Source organism: Pelophylax lessonae (genome assembly GCF_965119305.1).
Source record: "Pelophylax lessonae genome assembly, chromosome: 3".
NCBI lineage: Eukaryota > Metazoa > Chordata > Amphibia > Anura > Ranidae > Pelophylax > Pelophylax lessonae.
This window is the reverse complement of record NC_138770.1, coordinates 359,919,630-359,938,295: the sequence shown is the minus strand read 5'-3', so window position 1 is coordinate 359,938,295 and position 18,666 is coordinate 359,919,630. Positions and strand designations below refer to the sequence as shown.

General features: G+C 47.1%; 1 protein-coding gene across 1 annotated transcript in view; it reads left to right on the top strand.

The window, feature by feature from the left end:
• PGM3 (phosphoglucomutase 3) overlaps positions 1-18,666 on the top strand; it is a 60,243-nt gene that overhangs the window by 23,969 nt on the left and 17,608 nt on the right. Inside the window, exons 8-9 of the mRNA XM_082250090.1 lie at positions 190-273; positions 6,230-6,328. Coding sequence (XP_082106216.1) covers positions 190-273; positions 6,230-6,328 — 183 coding nt within the window. The remainder of the gene's footprint in view (positions 1-189; positions 274-6,229; positions 6,329-18,666) is intronic.

The window sequence follows — 18,666 nt, the reverse complement described above, 5'->3', positions numbered from 1 at the left end:
CAAGTGTATGAAAAAGTACACTGAAATGCTATGTTAAAAACCTCAAATGTAGTTTTAAAATGCATTCGGGAACCAAATTCTTGATAGGGTCTCTTAACGGCATTCAAAATGTATACGTGGCCTAGGCTGTTAATACAGGTATGTCATTGTCACAAAAGTGTTCTTTATTTTAACATTTTTTTTACTTAGGCCAATTTAAACTTGAAAATGGCAGTTGTGCAAACGGCATATGCAAATGGGAGTTCTACTCATTACTTGGAGGAAGTCATGAAGGTAATTGGAATTTATTTTACTAAGATTTGTAATTCATATACAGCCAACACCCACTATTGAAAGGGGAAGGGTAGTACTGGAGCAGACCATGTTCAATAAAATAAGACTCCTTAATGGTGTTTTATATTGTTCATTAACTAGTACATATTATAAAAAAAAAAAGTTCTATTGAAGACTTAACGGCATCATTACCGAAAGTCTTTTTTACATACTAGGTGTATAAAGCTGTGAACCTAAACTTCATAAAATTTCATATATTCTTGTGAATACCATCAACTTATCTGTATCAGCAGCTGTGATTATGGTAGTTACCATGTTGAATTTTTAGTACATGCACAGCAATCAGTGCTCCTGGCATCACTACAGGTATACTCCAATGGAGTTTAAGGGTGTTCCCTTTGACTCTTTTTAATAGTTTGGGTTTGAAGGAGTAGATTTGGTGCCCAACCTGGCTGTCTAGCCGATTTTGAGATGAGAAAGTATGCTCAGTACATGGAGTAAACACGTACTCATGTTCTTCCCAAGTTGAAGGTTGCAATGCAAAGCGTACTGGTAAATGAGGCCAGTAACAACCCACCTAAAGAACTAAAGTCCTAATTTCAAAAACTGCAAGCAGGCAGGCTCCCTTAAGAGACATGCGTTTTTGTCTTCACTGCAATAAATACAGACCTACAAAATACAATTGTTATCCTTTTATTTCATTTTTTTAAATTGAATGGGTTGTTTTACAAGGTTCACATGCTTTAACCCCTGTGGGCTATATGATTTATCTGACCACCTGTAATTTTAAGAGACCTGATATTCTAGGTGGGAGCACCAAAAAAAAATGATAGTTGGTGTGTTTCACTGTGTGGTACACATGCAGTTGAAGATTATACTGCAAATACAGATACATAGGATCTATTACACCTCGGTGTTCGGGCATTATGTATGTATACGTGTGGTAGGGATGCACCGATCCGATATTAGGATCGGATATCGGCGCCGATATGGCCATGATAGCGGGATCGGTAAAATTAACAGATCCACGGGCCGATCCGGTTTTGCTCTTTACATGTGAGGGACCAGAGAACGGCTGTCAAAGGAAAAAAAAAAAAGAGCCTCCTGCAAATGCCTGTCAGTCTCCCAGTTAAGTAAACGCAATGAATACAATGTATCTTTTCGTTCTGTCTGCCTGAGGAGGGAAGTTTAACCTCTTAAATGCACAATTGTTATAAGGTATCTGCAGATACCGATACCGATTATGGAAGTATTATTTTGTTATAAGCTCACAAAACAGTACTTCCGGATCGGACTCGGGATCAGCGATTTCACAAAGCAAAAGATCGGCATCGGGATCGGGACCAAAAAAGTCGGATCGGTGCATCCCTAACGTGTGGTCACTATTGATGAAATCCATATGTTCACATTTTTATCGCTTTTATTATGTAATGAGTACTAACTAATTTGTTTTGGATTTAGGGACGGTGAATTTAGGAGTGGTGTACTGTATTTTATTGATTTTTGTATTTGCAGTATCTCACAAAAGTGAGTACACCCCTCACATTTTTGTAAATCTTTTATTATATCTTTTCATGTGACAACACTGAAGAAATGACACTTTGCTACAATGTAAAGTAGTGAGTGTACAGCTTGTGTAACAGTGTAAATTTGCTGTCCTCAAAAAATTACTCAACACACAACCATTGATGTCTAAACCACTGGCGACGAAAGTGAGTACACCCCTAAGTGACAATGTCCAAATTGGGCCCATTAACCATTTTCCCTCCCGGTGTCATGTGACTCGTTAGTGTTACAAGGTCGCAGGTGTGTTAAATTTGGTGTTATCGCTCTCCTTCTCTCATACTGGTCACTGGGAGTCCAACATGGCACCTTGTGGCAAAGAACTCTCTGATCTTAAAAGAATTGTTGCTCTACATAAAGATGGCCTAGGCTATATGAAAATTGCCAAGACCCTGAAACCGAGCTGCAGCACGGTGGCCAAGACCATATAGCGGTTTAACAGGACATGTTTCACTCAGAAAAGGCCCCACGATGATCGACCAAAGAAGTTGGGTGCACGTGCTCAGCGTCATATCCAGAGGTTGTCTTTGGAAAATAGATGTATGAGTGGTGCCAGCATTGCTGCAGAGGTTGAAGGGGTGGGGGGGTCAGCTTGTCAGTGCTCAGACCATACGCCACACACTGCATCAAATTGGTCTGCATGGCTTTCGTCCCAGAAAAAAGCCTCTTCTAAAGAGGATGCACAAGAAAGCCCGCAACAGTTTGCTAAAGACAAGCAGACCAAGGACATGGATTACTGGAACCATGTCCTGTGGTCTAATGAGACCAAGATAAACTTATTTGGTTCAGATGTTGTCAAGCGTGTGTAGCGGCAACCGGGTGAGGAGTACAAAAACAAGTGTGTCTTGCCTACAGTCAAGCATGGTGTTGGGAGTTTCATGGTCTGGGGCTGCATGAGTGCTGCCATCACTGGGGAACTACAGTTCATTGAGGGAACCATGAATGCCAATGTACTGTGACCTACTGAAACAGAGCATGATTCCCTCCCTTCGGAGACTGGGTTGCACTGCTTTCCTAAAGAAGCTAAGGTAAAGGTGATGGACTGGCCAAGCACGTCTCCAGACCTTAACCCTATTGAGCATCTGTGGTGTATCCTCAAACGGAAGGTGGAGGCAAGGTCTCGAACATCCACCAGCTCCGTGATGTCATTGTGGAGGAGTGGAAGAGGACTCCAGTGGCAACCTGTGAAGCTTTGGTGAACTCCATGCCCAAGAGGGTTAAGGCAGGGCTGGAATATAATGGTGGCCACACAAAACATTGACACTTTGGGCCAATTTGGACATTTCCGCTTAGGGGTGTACTCACTTTTGTTGCCAGCAGCTTAGACATTAATGGCTGTGTGTTGAGTTATTTTGAGGGAACAGAAAATTTACGCTGTTTGCATTGTAGCAGAGTGTAATTTCTTCAGTGTTGTCACATGAAAAGATCTATAAAATAAGGCATACAGGCATACTTTTAACCCCTTTGATTACCCCCAGTATTAACCCCTTCCCTGCGAGTGTCATTTATACAGTAACAGTGCATATTATTTAGCACTGATTACTGTATTAGTGTCACTGGTCCCCAAAAAGTGTCAAATATGTCAGGGGTCCGATCTGTCCGCTGCAGTCTCGCTAAAAATCGCCGCCATTCCTAATAAAATAAATAAATAAAAAGTCCAAAAATCTATCCCGTAGTTTGTAAACACTATAACTTTTGTGCAAACCAATTAAAATATGCTTTTTGGGATTTTTTTACCAAAAATATGTAGCAGAATACAAATTGGCCTAAACTGATAAAAATAATTTAATTTTTTTTTTTTATTGGTAATGTTTTATAGCATAAAATAAAAAAAATATGGCTTTTTTTTTTTTTTCCCAAAATTGTCGCTTTTTTTTTTTTTATAAAGCGCAAAATCTAAAAACCGCAGAGGTTATCAAATACCACCAGAAGAAAGCTCTATTTGTGGGGGAAAAAAAGGACAATTGTATTTGGTTACAGCGTCGCACGTGCAATTTTCAGTTAAAATAACGCAGTGCCGAATCGCAAAAAATGCCCTGGTCATTAAGGGGGTAAAACCTTCCGGGGCTGAAGTGGTTAAAAAGGAGCTCAAGTCACCCCCCTCCCTAAAAAAATAAAAGTCAGCATCTACCAATATTGTAGCTGCTGTCTTTTAAAATTAAGGTCACTTACCTGTCCAGGGATCCAGTGCTGTCCTCACCCGATTTGATTCAGCAACCAGCTTTGAGTCCAAGCGCCAGCGTCCTAATTACTGGCCGTAAAGACTTGTGGCTTCACAGCCAGCTTACCACTGCACATGTGCGAACCGCACTGCGCTTTGTGAATGGTCCTGCAGTCCAAGCACAGCTCAGTTTACATTCTGGCTCAGATCCTGTGTGACAGGATGACTGAACCCCTGTGCATGTGCAGAAGTGACATCACACGCTGACCAGTGAAGATGTCCAGCACCTGGAAAAAGCCTGATCGAAGATGCTGGCGAGGGATCTCAGACCATTGAAGGAGAGGTAAATATTGCAAATCTTAGTTCCGCTTTGTCACTCGCTGGCTGCTGACCATCTAACTCTTTCTAACACTGTCTCTCCAATAACCACATCCCCCTTCAGGACCAAGTACAGGCATGGGATTTCACCTTTAAATATTTATTGACCTTAATCAACCTTTTATAATTGTATTAACCATCTATTGATAGTGAGACATTTACTGACCCCCCCAGCCATTTTATAAATCCCTTGGATAGTTCTGTTGACCCTTGGGGGTCAATATTAACCATTTTAGGGAACCCTGCTTTAGAGTACTGTACATGTTGCTCTTTTTATGATGGTTGTAGAGGTGATTAGAATGCATAGAAACTTAGTATTACTTATTGTATAGGAATATACTTGGGTTCTAATTGAGTTGAGATTATCACCTCTTTGTGTTAGATCAGACTCAGTTGATCTTTAGCTCAATCCAGCCACTAATAGTATGTTAAATATTTTTCTTTGATATTATTCATTTTTCTGGCTAGCTGCTTGCGTAGCTTAGAAAGTCTTATCTAACCTAGACAAACAGTTTCTTCCTGTTCTTCATCGACAACGCTATTTCCTGTTATGTGAATTGGATAAGCTGTATTTCACTTCCTGAAAAGGTTGTCGGTCTTTCTTAGACAGGCAAACCTAGACCTGCCCAGCCCCCCCCCCCCCCCCATCCCTCCTATCTTTTACCATGATCCTGTCTTCATTGCCTCGTTTAGGAGAGAGGGAGAGGGAGAGAGTGAGACTTTGGAGTTTAACTTTGATCCAGAGAGTGTAAAGTTGGAGCAAAATTGCATCAAAGTAGTGCATGCACCTTTTCAAGGTCGCTGATTTTTAAAGTTGCATAGATAGGAACGGGTGCCATTGATTAGTCGCACTAGTGGAAACGTAGACCGTGGTTGCCTGTACTATGATCATTGTAGACTGTGAGCTGAGACCCCAGAGCACTTCCAACTACACTGACAGGCTTCATTTTGACAAATAAGGCTGAACTCTGCTCACATTAATGATTGCAGGGGAGAATTTAAGGTATTAGGCTGGACTTCCGCTTTAACCAATCATTAAACAAATGGCTCTCTCCTGTGTAAACTACACAAGTAACGGGCAGTAGGGATTATCTCCCATGTTTGTCCAATCCTCTAGTTCTGTGCATTTGATGGTTACTACTGTACATGCTACTTGTTCCAAGCTCTCTGTCTAACTGTGGCTGTGTTAGCAATTTTAGTATGTGGAAGACAACAAAGAACTAATAAAGTACTGAAGTGTGATTCCACTTTTTCAGTCAAATATGAGAAAACTACAATAAATGTTTTGTGTTCTTATTATCATAATATGCCTAAAAAATATATTAAAAATAAAAATACCTTTTCGATGTTTGGAGCAGGCCTTTAGGCGCTCCAAACTATTGTAAACAATTTCACATAGTCTGTTTTGTCAAAGACTGGGAATTCCATCTGGAACTACAGTGATCTCCACTAGCTTTCAGGTCCTGTGATGAGCGGTAAGCCTTTCATGGCCGTAAGTGTTTAATGGAACAGTACTAATATACCAAGTACTTGCACTTGTCTTCAAATTAATTCAAAATCAACCCATACCTTTTTTTTTTTAGAAACCCTTGCGTTTTAAGTGCTTGGCAGTTGGATGCACAGGCACCTATTTATATCACATGAGAGGGAAGTTAAGAATAGAAGCTGCATAGCACAGGTTCAGTCTAGGTTGTTTGGAAATTCAGCAATGTTTTGATGCGGTGTCAGTATGTCTACAGTTTGAATGTGTGACATTTCTGTTTTACGTGTTTTTCACACTGTGGCTTTAATCCTTCTTTTAATAGATTTTATTTTTAAATCTATTGCATTTGTTAACTGAATTTTCTTTCACAGGTGCCTGTATACTGTGCAAAAACGGGAGTGAAACACTTGCATCATAAAGCACAAGAATTTGATATTGGGGTATATTTTGAGGCCAACGGTCATGGAACAGTGAGTATTACAATATTTATGGAATATATTTATAAAGCCATGAATGTGACATTTGCTAAACATTCAATGTAGATGTATAGTACCGGTGCATATGTTTTTAAATTGCAGTGATTTACCTTTTGGTAGATGCCAAATTCACTGTTCAATAAATATGCCTCTATATTTGTTTAATTTTTAACATTTTTATCCGTGAATCTAGTCTAGTCATAAACCAATCGGTCTATGATTATTTTAAGATGCTCCTTGTGTTTTTTTTTTTTTCTCACTGATTGAAAAATGTATACCTGGCACTGGGATCTAAATTGTACCAGGCATACGCCTCAAAACTCCACCCCTTGTTTGTGTTTAATTTTAACTTAAAGTGGTTCTAAAGACAGGACATTTTTTACCTTAACGCATTCTCGCCATTAAGATAAAAAATGCCCCTGTAATTGAATCGCTTTGGCTTGCTATGGGGGTACACAAAGAAGAGGAGGAGCCGAGCGGGGTACCCCAGAAGAGAATGTTCAGGGCCTCTCTGTGCAATACACAGAGCAGGTAAGTATAACATGTTTGTTTTAGCACAAAAAAAAAAATTAGGCTTTACAACGGCTTCTAATTATGCAAGTCTTGTGAGAGATCTACAAGTCTAAATATATATTTAATAATTGATAGGTGTAGTTAGAGCTGGAGGATAGATGTGTAGTCTGAGTTGGGGCTGAAATCGAAACTCAAAAATCCGAAATGAGGTGTGTATGTGTTGTATGTGAAAAAAAAAAAAAAAAAAAAAAAAAAAAACTTTTGGAAAAAGCACATTTTTTGAACAAACCAAACTGATGACCACGTCAATACAATATTTTTACTCTAAATATTACTTAGAACTTTCTAAGTAACCTAATTATCCCAAGTAATCTTCCAGGACTGCTTACGAGTGAGATGCTCTGCTCACTTGAACAAGAAACATGTTATCCACATAATTATAAAAAGTCTAGTCGGGGCGTGGCTTGGACATGGCGGTGTGAGGTCGCTTTTGCATGGTGCTCCCGCTCCTTGTCCTCCCTTCTCGGCACCTACATCTCTCTCCTAGCTACTATGAGCGTCCATAGAAAGAGAAAGACCAAGTCTTCATCCGCATCGTGCTCCAGGAAGGCTACAACCACCCCCATCCGCTCCTTTTTCTCGGACTCGGCGAGCCCATCATCCGCGGCCTTGTCCCTAACTCTGGGGGGCGGCCTGGGACCCGCGGCTCCTTCTCTGCCGGGATTGAGCTCCTCACCTCTGCATCCCGCCTGCACTATGGCCACCGCCGGATCGCTGCAGGCTTCTCAACCCTCTCCCGCAGTCCAGATAGGAGACAACTCCGAGCTGTGGGCTCTCCTGCGGGCTCTACCCACTAGAGCGGACATGGAAGCCATTGTTGCGCAAGTAGCAGAGCAACATAGAAAGGACTTTCAACACCTGAGTGGAGAGGTGGCTCAGCTGGACGGGCGCATTTCGGCTGGGGAAGCGGCGGTGGGTGACCTTCAGACCAGGGTACTTGCCCTGGAGCAAGCCCGTGCCTCGCATGACGAGACCCTCGCCGCCCACCAGCTCAGGATGGAGGACTTCGAAAACCGGAGCCGCCGTAATAACCTGCGGCTCCGGGGCATCCCTTGGCCGAGGTTCCCCACACTCCACCCAGGTTAGGGGTGGTGGGTCTGGCACCTCAGGAGACCTGAGACTAGTTCTCATAGTGCCCATTGGCACAGTAGTTTCTTCCCTTCTTCCCCCCCCCCCCTTATTATTGCCTCCTTGCTACCTCTTCTCCTCCGCTTCCTAAACTTTATTTCTTGATTTGCTTTTCTCTTCCTGCTCCCTCTTTCCCCCCCCCTTTTTTTTTTATTTTTGAGATGGCCACCTCCCGGGTTGACCCCGTCCGGTTGGTGACCCTCAACGTCAAGGGACTTAACACCCCGGAGAAACGTTCCATCATTTTGAATGACCTTCACCGTCTTCGGGCCCACGTTGGCTTCTTGCAGGAGACCCATTTTAGAGCCGCCAAACTTCCGAAGTTGGGCGACAGACGGTTCCCCACTGTCTACCACAGCTGCTCACCTGATTCCAGATCGAGAGGGGTCAGCATTTTGATTAGCGCACGAGCTCCGTGGACATTTCTGGATTCGTGGAGTGACGAACTGGGCCGGGCTCTTTTTGTTAAGGGCCGTCTGGGCTCTGTCCCGGTCACCCTCGCCAATTTTTACCTTCCGAACACTGGACAGATATCCTGTCTCGAACCACTGTTGTCGCAACTCCATGACTTCATGGAGGGTCAGGTCCTGCTGGGGGGGGATCTCAACTTCGTCATGGATCCGGTCCAGGATGCGTCTAGAGGCGCCTCCCACATCTCCTATGCTGCTCTCAAGCGCCTCCAAAAAGGGGTTTCATGCCTTTCACCTTGTGGATGTGTGGCGGATCCTTCACCCGTCATCCCGGGATTATACCTTCTACTCCTCCCCCCACGCGTATCGATTACTTCCTGATCCCGCAGGCCTTGCTGGATAAGGTCGTCTCGTCTTCCATCGGCCCTGTCACTGTGTCCGATCATGCACCGGTGATCCTTGAGCTGGATTTGCGGTCCCCGGAGCCTCGGCAGTGGCAGTGGCGGCTGAACGACAGTCTCCTCCAGGACCCCAAAGTACTGGAGGAGCTGCAAGTCGAGCTTGGGCATTTCTTTTCCTCCAATGCCCTCCCGGAAAGTTCTCCGCTGATGGTCTGGGAAGCTCATAAGAGCTATATGCGGGGGGTCCTAATAAAGATCGGTTCACAGCGTAAACGGAAGCGTGCCCGTCAGATGCACGATCTTCTTACGCGATTGGAGTCGCTGGAGGCTGCTCATAAGAGGTCCTTGGCCCAATCTGTCCTTCAGGAACTAACTGTTCTACGTGAGCAGTTGCGCTCCCTGACCCTTTTTAGGGTTAAGGCATCGCTAGCTAAGTGTCGAAGGGTCTTCTATGAACATGGGGACAAATGTGGGAAAATCTTGGCGCACGCACTGCGACAACGGAGGGCGCAGACATTCATCCAGGAAATCCTCGCCTCCCCGAACCAGAAGGTACACGCAACGGACCGCATAGCGGAAGCCTTTCGCCGCTACTACTCCTCTCTATACAACCTGACCCCTGACACGACTGCGTCCGCGCGGGGCGACCTCCGCTCTCGGATTCAGGAATATATTAGTGCCTCTGGTCTTCCTGCCCTCCCGCTGGATGCCGTGGAGCGCCTGGAGGAACCTCTTCACCCCGATGAACTGTTGAGCGCCTTGGAGAACTCTCAGAAAGGCAAGGCTCCGGGTCCAGATGGATACTCTTTGACCTATTATAAATGTTTTGCGCACATTCTCTGGCTGCATATAATGCGGCGGGCTTGGGTGCTGAGTTTCCGGTGGACTCGCTTCGCGCACATATCACTGTGATCGCGAAGGAGGGCAAGGATCCCCTCCTCTGCCAGAGCTATAGGCCTATCTCGCTCCTAAATGTGGATCTGAAACTGTTTACCAAGATCCTATCATCTCGCTTGGCCCCTCTGCTCCCACAGTTGATCCACGACGACCAGGTGGGCTTTGTGCCTTCCAGAGAGGCCAGGGATAATACAACGAAAGCCCTGGATTTGTAGCTTTTGGCCTGTGCGCGGAAGACCCCTCTGCTGCTTCTCTCAACGGATGCCGAAAAGGCATTCGATCGGGTAAACTGGGATTTTCTAATGGGGACGATGGAGCATGTCGGCCTCGGGCAACGTATGTTGTCTTGGATCCGTGCGATTTACTCCAACCCGTCGGCCTGTGTTAAGATAAATGGTCTGCTCTCCAACCCTTTAGAGATCTCTAATGGGACACGGCTTGCCCCCTGTCGCCCCTGATCTTTGTCCTGACGCTGGAGCCTTTTTTGCGCTCCGTCAGAGCCAACGTGGACATAGCCGGGTTGACCATCTCCTCATCGCTGGCCCCGAAGGTTGCAGCTTACGCCGATGACCTCCTGTTTTTCCTCACGAAACCTCTTATATCCTTGCCTAATCTTATGAAGGAGTTCCGTGTTTACGAAGCTCTTTCATCTTACAAGATTAACCATCAGAAGTCGGAGGCCTTGCCTGTGGCGATGCCTCCGGCTTTGCTGGCCCTCCTCCGGCAAGACTTCCCATTTAAGTGGAGCTCTTCTCATATCAAATACTTGGGTATCTCCCTCCCCAACTGCCCCGACCGCGTATTCGAACTTAACTTCCCTCCTCTCCTCTCTCGTATTCGGAAGGATCTGGAGGAGTGGCAGAAGGGATTGTTCTCTTGGTTTGGGCGTTGCAATATTATCAAAATGAATGTCATGCCTCGTTTGCTATATGTATTGCAAGCCCTTCCAATCGCGGTCCCTTCAGCCTTCCTGCGCAAAATCAATGAAACCTTCCGTAAATTTCTGTGGGTGAGGGCCCCCCCCCGCCTTGCCCTCAAGGTTCTCCGAATGCCCAAGCTTTGTGGAGGCATGGCCTTCCCAGACGCGACGATGTACTACGAAGCATATCACCTTACCAGGATTGTGGACTGGCAGGTTCATAGTCACCTCAAACAGTGGATCAGGATTGAGCGAAGTCCGGGGGATCCCCCTCCGGACTCCCTCCTGTGGGGTGCTTCTGACTTGCCTAAGCATGTGTTGGAGCATCCGACTGTGGGAGCTACCCTTAAGCTGGGGCGTAGGATATGCGAGGCCGGCCTGATTGCCTCTCTCCCTTCGCCTCTGTTCCCGGTGCTCGAAAATCAGCACTTCTCCCCAGGTAGGACGGATAAGGGCTTCCACGTCTTGAAGTCTGACGGCTTCCACCAGGCTAGGCACTTCATTGCTCAAGGGAAATGGGTCTCGCGTCAGACTCTCTTTTCCAGTAACTCCTTTGCTGCTCTATCCTTCTGGCAGAAGGTGCAGCTAGCACATTTTCTACAGTCCCTTCCACCTGCAACCTCATTTAATAGACGCCTAAAGCCCTTTGAAGAACTGTGTGCGTCGACCTCTCCATTACGACATGCCATTTCTTTGATATACCGCCTGTTAACGGGGCCGTCGGATGACCCTTCCTCTCGCCCCCTGTATCTTGACAGGTGGGAACGCGACCTAGGCCTCTCTTTCACGGATCACCAGATTGATCGCATTATGTTTTTCACGTACAAAACTTCCACTTGTACCAAATATCAGGAAACGGGATACAAGCTGCTGACCAGGTGGTACTACACTCCGGTCAGATTACGCAGAATGTTCCCTTCTTGCTCGGACCTTTGCTGGAGGTGTGGGGAGGAGGTGGGGTCCCTTCTCCACATTTTTTGGTCCTGGAGCCGCCTGCAACCCTTTTGGGCTGAGGTTTTACGCATCGCACAAAAATTCACAGACCATGCCCTCACTTTGGATCCTCCTCTCTTTCTCCTTCACCACAACAGTTTCCCACGAGCATCCTACAAAAAATCCATTCTGCCGCTGCTCTTCACGGCTGCCAAGAGCTGTATCCCTCTTCTCTGGAAGCAGACCCAGCCACCTACAGTAGCTATGTGGTTGCGGAAAGTAGCTAGCATTAATGAAATGGAGGATCTTGTGGCTGCTGAACGGGGCACGAGGGAGAAGTTCCTCAAAAGATGGTACTACTGGCATGAGTTCAGTTTCTCTGCGGAATACAAAGACCTGGTGATCTAGCTAGTTTCTGGCGGGTCGGGTGGCCATCTCCCTCCCCCCCCCCCCCCTCTCTATCCCCTGTCTCCTCCTTCATCTCCCCCCCCCCCCCCCTCTCCCCCCTACTGTTTTTACCCTCCTGTCTTTCTCTCTCGTTAGGTGGGATCTCCCCACCCTCTTTGGGATAATATTAAAAAATGAAAAGGAGAGGAAGGGAAATGTTAATCACCCTTTCTTTTTTTTTTTTTTTTTTTTGTTCCTCGCTCCTTCCCTCACGGGCATACATGCAGGGGTTTCGCATAGCTGGCTGTGGGGGGATGGGCCGCCGGGGTTGTTTTTTCTCCGCCTCCGTAGTCCGGCCATGTGACAGATGCCGGTGGAGGGGGAGGCCTCTCCGGGGACCTATTCCCCTGTGGCAGTCAGATACGACGTCTGATACCACTGCCCTCTGGTTTAGGGGCGGCTTTTGCTGTTATTTTATGCTTTAGACTTTGAGCTGTTTGTCTCTATATTTGATGTGTATGGACTTGTACTGCTGATCCTGCCTGTATTGTGTGCCTTTTCCTCTTCTAATAAACTTTGAATTCATAAAAAAAAAAAAAAGTCTAGTCAGTTCCCAAGACCCTCAGTTTAATGGGTTTTCCTCCTGCCAGACAGGATCGCATCATTTTTTAACATTTTTTTTCTTTTCCTGCAGGCCACCATGCTAGTGGCAGGTGCCTCTCGGACAGTTTTTCCTATACAGGAGCAGTGTTCCTGCGATGGGCTGTTCCCTTGGGATCTTTTTTGCCGTAGGGAGCGAGACCCTCTCTCCCATAAAACCTTGTCCTTCTTAATTTGGCAAGAAGCAACTGATCAGCACAGGGTAAGGAGCTCTAGGGAGACTTCATTCCACTTGTTTTTCTTCTCTGGAAGGGTTCTACCTGCGCATGTTGAAGATTTTTCATGCAGCCCACAGAAGCACACAGCTGCATGTGCTCAGGGGGTGAGGTCATTTCCTGCGGACCGGCAGTGAGGCAGAAGTGCAAGTCCAAGGTGACGCTAGACCCCGCGCAAACAGGACTCACGGACATGCCTTACTAGTGTCAGTGGCACAATTGGTGGTGGGTGGGTAAGCTGCTACACACCGGAGCCCCATGCAGATGGGACAGGGATCAGTTGGTGAAGCTTTCAGCAGCCTATGAGGCAAGCTGAGCCAGAACACTCAGTCTGTGGGAATGATGGAAGCAGCAGAGTGCTTAGGGCCAGTGCCCAAGGTAGGAAAAAGAGAGCCTGGCCCCCGTTTTTTCTAAGTTTCACTCAGTGAAGGGGACATATAGTGTCACCTTTGTGGCGAGGTGATGGGCATTAGGCTGACTCTGTCAGCTAGTGGTTGGAGAGGTTGAATAGGGGTTGTGATACATTTCTGGTTCTCTAATCAGTCTGGCCGAGGCTTGTCCTGTCTTTGTAGGCTAAAGCCAGGGAGGAAAGATCCAAGCGCAACCCGTAACCTGCCCAAGAAAAGATGCACATCATGCAAGAATACATGTTCTACCTCCTGGAAGAAACTGTTATGCCAGGATTGTACAGACAAACTAGTGAAAAAGGAAGCCATGGGTCTATTTAAAGGGATTTATGGACAGTATGAGAAAGGAGATTGCTCACACTTTTCATTCCTTTCGTTCCCTCCTGCAAGAATCCTCTATGTAGAACCCACTCCTTAGCACCTCTAGTGAGGTTTCTGCAGCAGCTGTGCAGGTGGCTGTTTTTGTCATGAAGAGCACGGCTTCGAAGCTGCATTAGAGGGATCCTCCACTTGCATTTTGGGTTCAGAGTTTGAGGACTATTGAAAGAAAGGCACTGAAAATATAAAGGCTCCCCACCTGGGATTTTGCCACAGTGCTTCAAGTTTTTATAGGAGAACATTTTTGAACCTATAGAAGATTGCTCTTTAACATTGTTGACCCTAAAAACGGTGATTTTGCTTTCTCTGGTCTCAACTACATGTACAAGGTTTGGTTAAATCCAAGCTTTCAATTTCAGAACTATACTGTACAATCGTGACAGACAAAGTGATTTTGTCTCTGGAATTCGCTTTTATATCAGATGTTCTTAAACACGAAATAACCGTTCAATGTGACCGATGTTAGAAGATGCTTAAGATGCTTACTGGGGTACATTGAATGTACCAAAGCTTGAAAAAGTATGTGTTTGTTTGGTTTTTTTTTTCTGGTCAAAAAAGGGGACGTGGGTCTCAGAAAATATGAGTGCAAGGTGGATGCGGTGTCCCACAGGGGCAGCCAATCGCACTCACTCTCTGAACCCACTGAGAGGAATATGAGCTATGGCCACGGCTTGGGCAGCAAGGGAGGAGCAACTTGCAGCCAGATCTGAAAAACTGCTACCTGGATGAGTTTTCAGACTTTTGTTCAACACTTCTGTTTGGACCTCCCCTCCAGTGGTCACCAAGCTTTCGGGAGGAAAATTCTCCAGTTGATTCAACTGCGGGATCAGGGCACCACCAGTGCAGAGCTTGCTCAGGAATGGCAGCAAGCAGGTGTAAGTGCATCTGCACGCAAAGTGAGACAAAGACATTTGGAGGATAACCTGGTGTTAAGAAGGGCAGCAAAGAAGCCACTTTTCTCTCCAGGATAAACATCAGGGACAGACTGATATTCTACAAAAAGTACAGGGATTGGACTGCTGAGGACTACTGGGGTTTTTTTTTTTTTCTGATGAAATTACCTTTCTGATTGATCATTTGGGGCATCTGGAAAAAACCTTGTCCAGAGAAGAAAAGGTGAACGCTACCATCAGTCCTGTGTCATGCAAACCGTAAAGTATCCTATGACTGTTCATGTGTGGGGTTGCTTCTCAGCCAAGGGAGTGGCTCACTCACCATTTTGCCACAGCCATGAATTAGGAATTGTACAAAAACATCCTCCGAGAGCAACTTCTCTCAACCACCCAAGAACAGTTTGACGAACCATGCCTTTTCCAGCATGATGGAGCACCTTGCCATAAATCAAAAGTGATAGCTAAGTGGCTTGGGGAACAAACATTGAAATTTTGGGTCCATGGCATTGAGAACATGTGGTCAATCCTCAAGATACGGGTGAACAAAAAGACCCCTGCAAATTCTGACAAACTCCAAGCATTGATTATGTAAGAATGGGGTGCCATCAGTCAGGATGTGGCCCAGAAGTTGATTGACCGCATACCAGGGCGAATTGCAGAGGTCTTGATAAAGAAGGGTTCACACTGCAAATATTGACTCATTGCATAAACCTAATGTATTTGTCAATAAAAGCCTTTCACACTTATGAAATGCTTATAATTATACGTCAGTATACCATAGTAACATCTGACAAAATGATCTAAAAAACACTAAAGCAGCAGACGTTGTGAAAATTAATTTCTCTTACGTCCTCCAACAGTCATCACTATTGTGTATTGATCTCCGCGCCGCAGGAGTAGCTAGGCATAAGACTTAGTCAAAAGAACAAAATCATTTGCATAGACACACCCATGGGGGCTGTCCCACTGGTCAATACCCCCCTGCAGTGATCACTCCCAACTACGTTTGTTTCTGCCTAGCGTCAGGAGTAGTTAGGCTTTCCCTGTGCTGGGGCTACAGTCTCAGCCTTTTAATCCTTTTTTATTTGATTTTCTTTTAAAAATGTCAGTTTTTTTTCTTGTTTTATACTAGCTGTTTCTTTTGTCCGCTTTAGTTGTTAGTCGACTCTTCAGATGAAGATGGATTCTTGCGGAGCTGGGAATCGGACTGACCACCCTGGTTCCCCAGGGCAGAGGGTCAGAGGGACCCCCAGCCCGCCATCGAGCCTTCAGCCATGTGTTCGCCCTGGCATTATGAACGACCCATCCCTGCTCGCAGCAGGGATGCAGCCTGTGAGGTGGCTACCTCACTGGACACATCTGCGGTGCTGCAGTGTCCTGTCCTTGGCTAACGGCATTCCCTGTCAGATGAGGACAGCGGCTTTCCGTTCATAGAGGCACCCCACGCCATCTGGTACAGGTAAGTACTTCTGTGTGGGGCCTCTGTCTGGGGTGGCAGTCCTGTATTGCTGTGTATCCCCCATGTCTGTGCCTGTGTGGGGCTCCCTGTGGCGATCCCTGCGGGGGTCTTTTGTACATGCGCTGCGGTGCTGTGTATTGTTGGGGGCCCCTTCCCCCTGTGTCACTTCGGTGTTTTTCTGGGGGTGCAGACTGTGTGTGGCGGCCGCAGCGGGGAAAAAACGTGCGGTCTGCCATTTTTAATATGGGCAAGCATGTCTGGCTTCACTGTGGGCTACATTACATGCTGTTTTGGCGCCATCTTGCGTGTGGCAGACCGATCGCTCCGAGCACATGTTCGGTGGCCATTTTCCCGAAGCCTCCTATTCAGTTCTATAGGCAGCCATTTTCCCTGGGTTATGCAGCTCATAGTTCAGCCTCTTATGATCTCACTTCCTTTTCCTCTGAAGCAGCGATCGATGTGGTAACACTCTGTGGGGCTCTGCAGACTGTCTCTTCCATAACTTTCTGTTTTGTCATTCCTGGCTCAGTTTCTTCTCCTTTTTGGGGGTCTTTAGTCACTGTACATATAGCGGTGGGCTGCGCACTCTGCAGCGGTATTAAAGGGCCAGTACTTTTTATTGCACTGTTGTTTTCTAACTTGGGCAATGGAATCTCAGGACAGCAAATTTCCTCCAGCTCTGGTGGGGGACCCCAGTCCTGCTGGTGCCCCTGTTATACCTGATTTGGCCGCCGTAGTGGCGTCTTTAGTGTCCAAAATGGAGGTACTGATGGCTGAACGTGCTGCTAGGAAAAGACCCAGATTATCTATCTCCTCTGATTCAGATGGTGATGTGGCTGCTGCGGCGGGCGTGCCCTTTTCAGTGTCTCGCTCGTCCTTGGATCCTCTGGGGTCTGAGGGGGAGGCGGAGGGGGTTGATGTTTCTCCGGGGTCGCCTGAAGAATGCGCGACCATGGATGAGTTGATTGTTTCTGTAAAAGAAACACTACACTTGGAGGATGAGCCCAGTCCTCCGGGCATTGTGTCCTCTTTTGGTACACATAGGACCCGCAAATTGGCGCAGGTTTTTCCCTGCCCCGCTGAGTTTCATTACACTGTGAATGAACTGTGGCGCACTTTAAAACGTCCATTCATGGTTCCTAGTCGGTTTAAACTACTTTATCCCTTTGCGCCGGCTACGTAATCGCGATGGCGTGTGCCTCCACAGGTGGATCACACTGTGGCCGTGTTAAACAAGGCTACCTTGATTCCTACTGAGGAGACCCTGGTTTTTCGGGATCCCACGGACAGAAGGTTGGAGTCTCTAGCCCGCCATTCCTACACGGTGGCGGGTTCCTTGCTCAAACCTGTTTTCGGGTCCGTTCTGGTGGCTCAGGCGGTGGCTGATTGGACTAAGGTGCTTAGATGCAACCTCGCATCCGATTCTGCCCCCCCTGCCATGCTGGCTATGGTGGATCAAATTCACCAAGGAGTCATGTATTTGTGCGATGCGGCCTTAAATGAGGCCCCTTTGGTAGCACGCCTATCTAGTGTTGCGGTGCTTAACCGTCGACTGATCTGGCTGAAGAGCTGGTCGGCTGACCAGACATCACGGAAAACAGTTGCTGATTTTCCCTATGCTGGTTCTCGCCTTTTTGGTGAGGCGTTGGATACCTTGATAAAAGGCGTCACGGGGGGTAAGAGCACCATGCTGCCCCAGAACCCGAAGAACAAGTCCTTTCGTGGCAAGCGGGGTTCCGCCTCTCGACCCAATCAAGGGTCCTTTCGTGCCTTTCGGAATCAAACCAAGGGCAAGCCCTTCAAGGGCCAAGGTAGCCAGAAGAAGCCCTGGACGGGCAAGCAGAAGTCCGGCAATGCCGGTGTGGCGGGTCAATCCGCCTCTGCCTGAAGGGGCGCCCTCACCCATTTCTGGGGTGGGGGGACGTTTGCACGGTTTCCTCCAACCTTGGCTGCTCCGGATTTCGGACAGGTGGGTTCTGGAAATCATTCGATCAGGGTACAAGATCGAATTCCTTTCCCGGCCGGCGGACAGATTTTTTCCCTCAAATCTTCATTTGACCCCAGGGCACCTGCAGGACCTGCATGAAGCGGTGCAGGACCTCCTTGCCCAGGGGGTGATTGACCCGGTGCCTCATCGGGACAGGTTTCGGGGGTTTTGTTCCAATCTGTTCATTGTGCCCAGAAAGGAGGGCAAGGTGCGTCCTATTCTGGACCTGAAAGCACTGAAACCCTTCGTGCGCGTTCAAAAGTTCCGTATGGAATCTCTCCGCTCGGTGGTGGCCTCCGAGGCCAAGGGAATTCCTGGCCTCTATAGACCTGAAGGATGCGTACCTACACATCCCCATTTTCGAGGGTAACCAGATGTACCTTCGGTTCCCAATAGCGGAGGACCACTATCAGTTTGTGGCGTTACCTTTCGGTCTCGCTTCGGCTCCAAGGGTCTTTAACAAAGTGTTGGTGCCTGTTCTAGGCCTGCTAAGGGCTCAGGGCATTGCAGTCTTGGGATATCTGGACGATCTCCTCTCAAGATCGAGTGTCCGCCAGGACCTACTGCGCTATCTGTCCACCACGGTACAGACGCTCCAGGAGTTCGGAAGGACCATCAACGTACAGAAGTCGACCTTGTCTCCTTCGGTTCGTCTTCCCTATCTGGGAATGGTTCTGGACTCTGC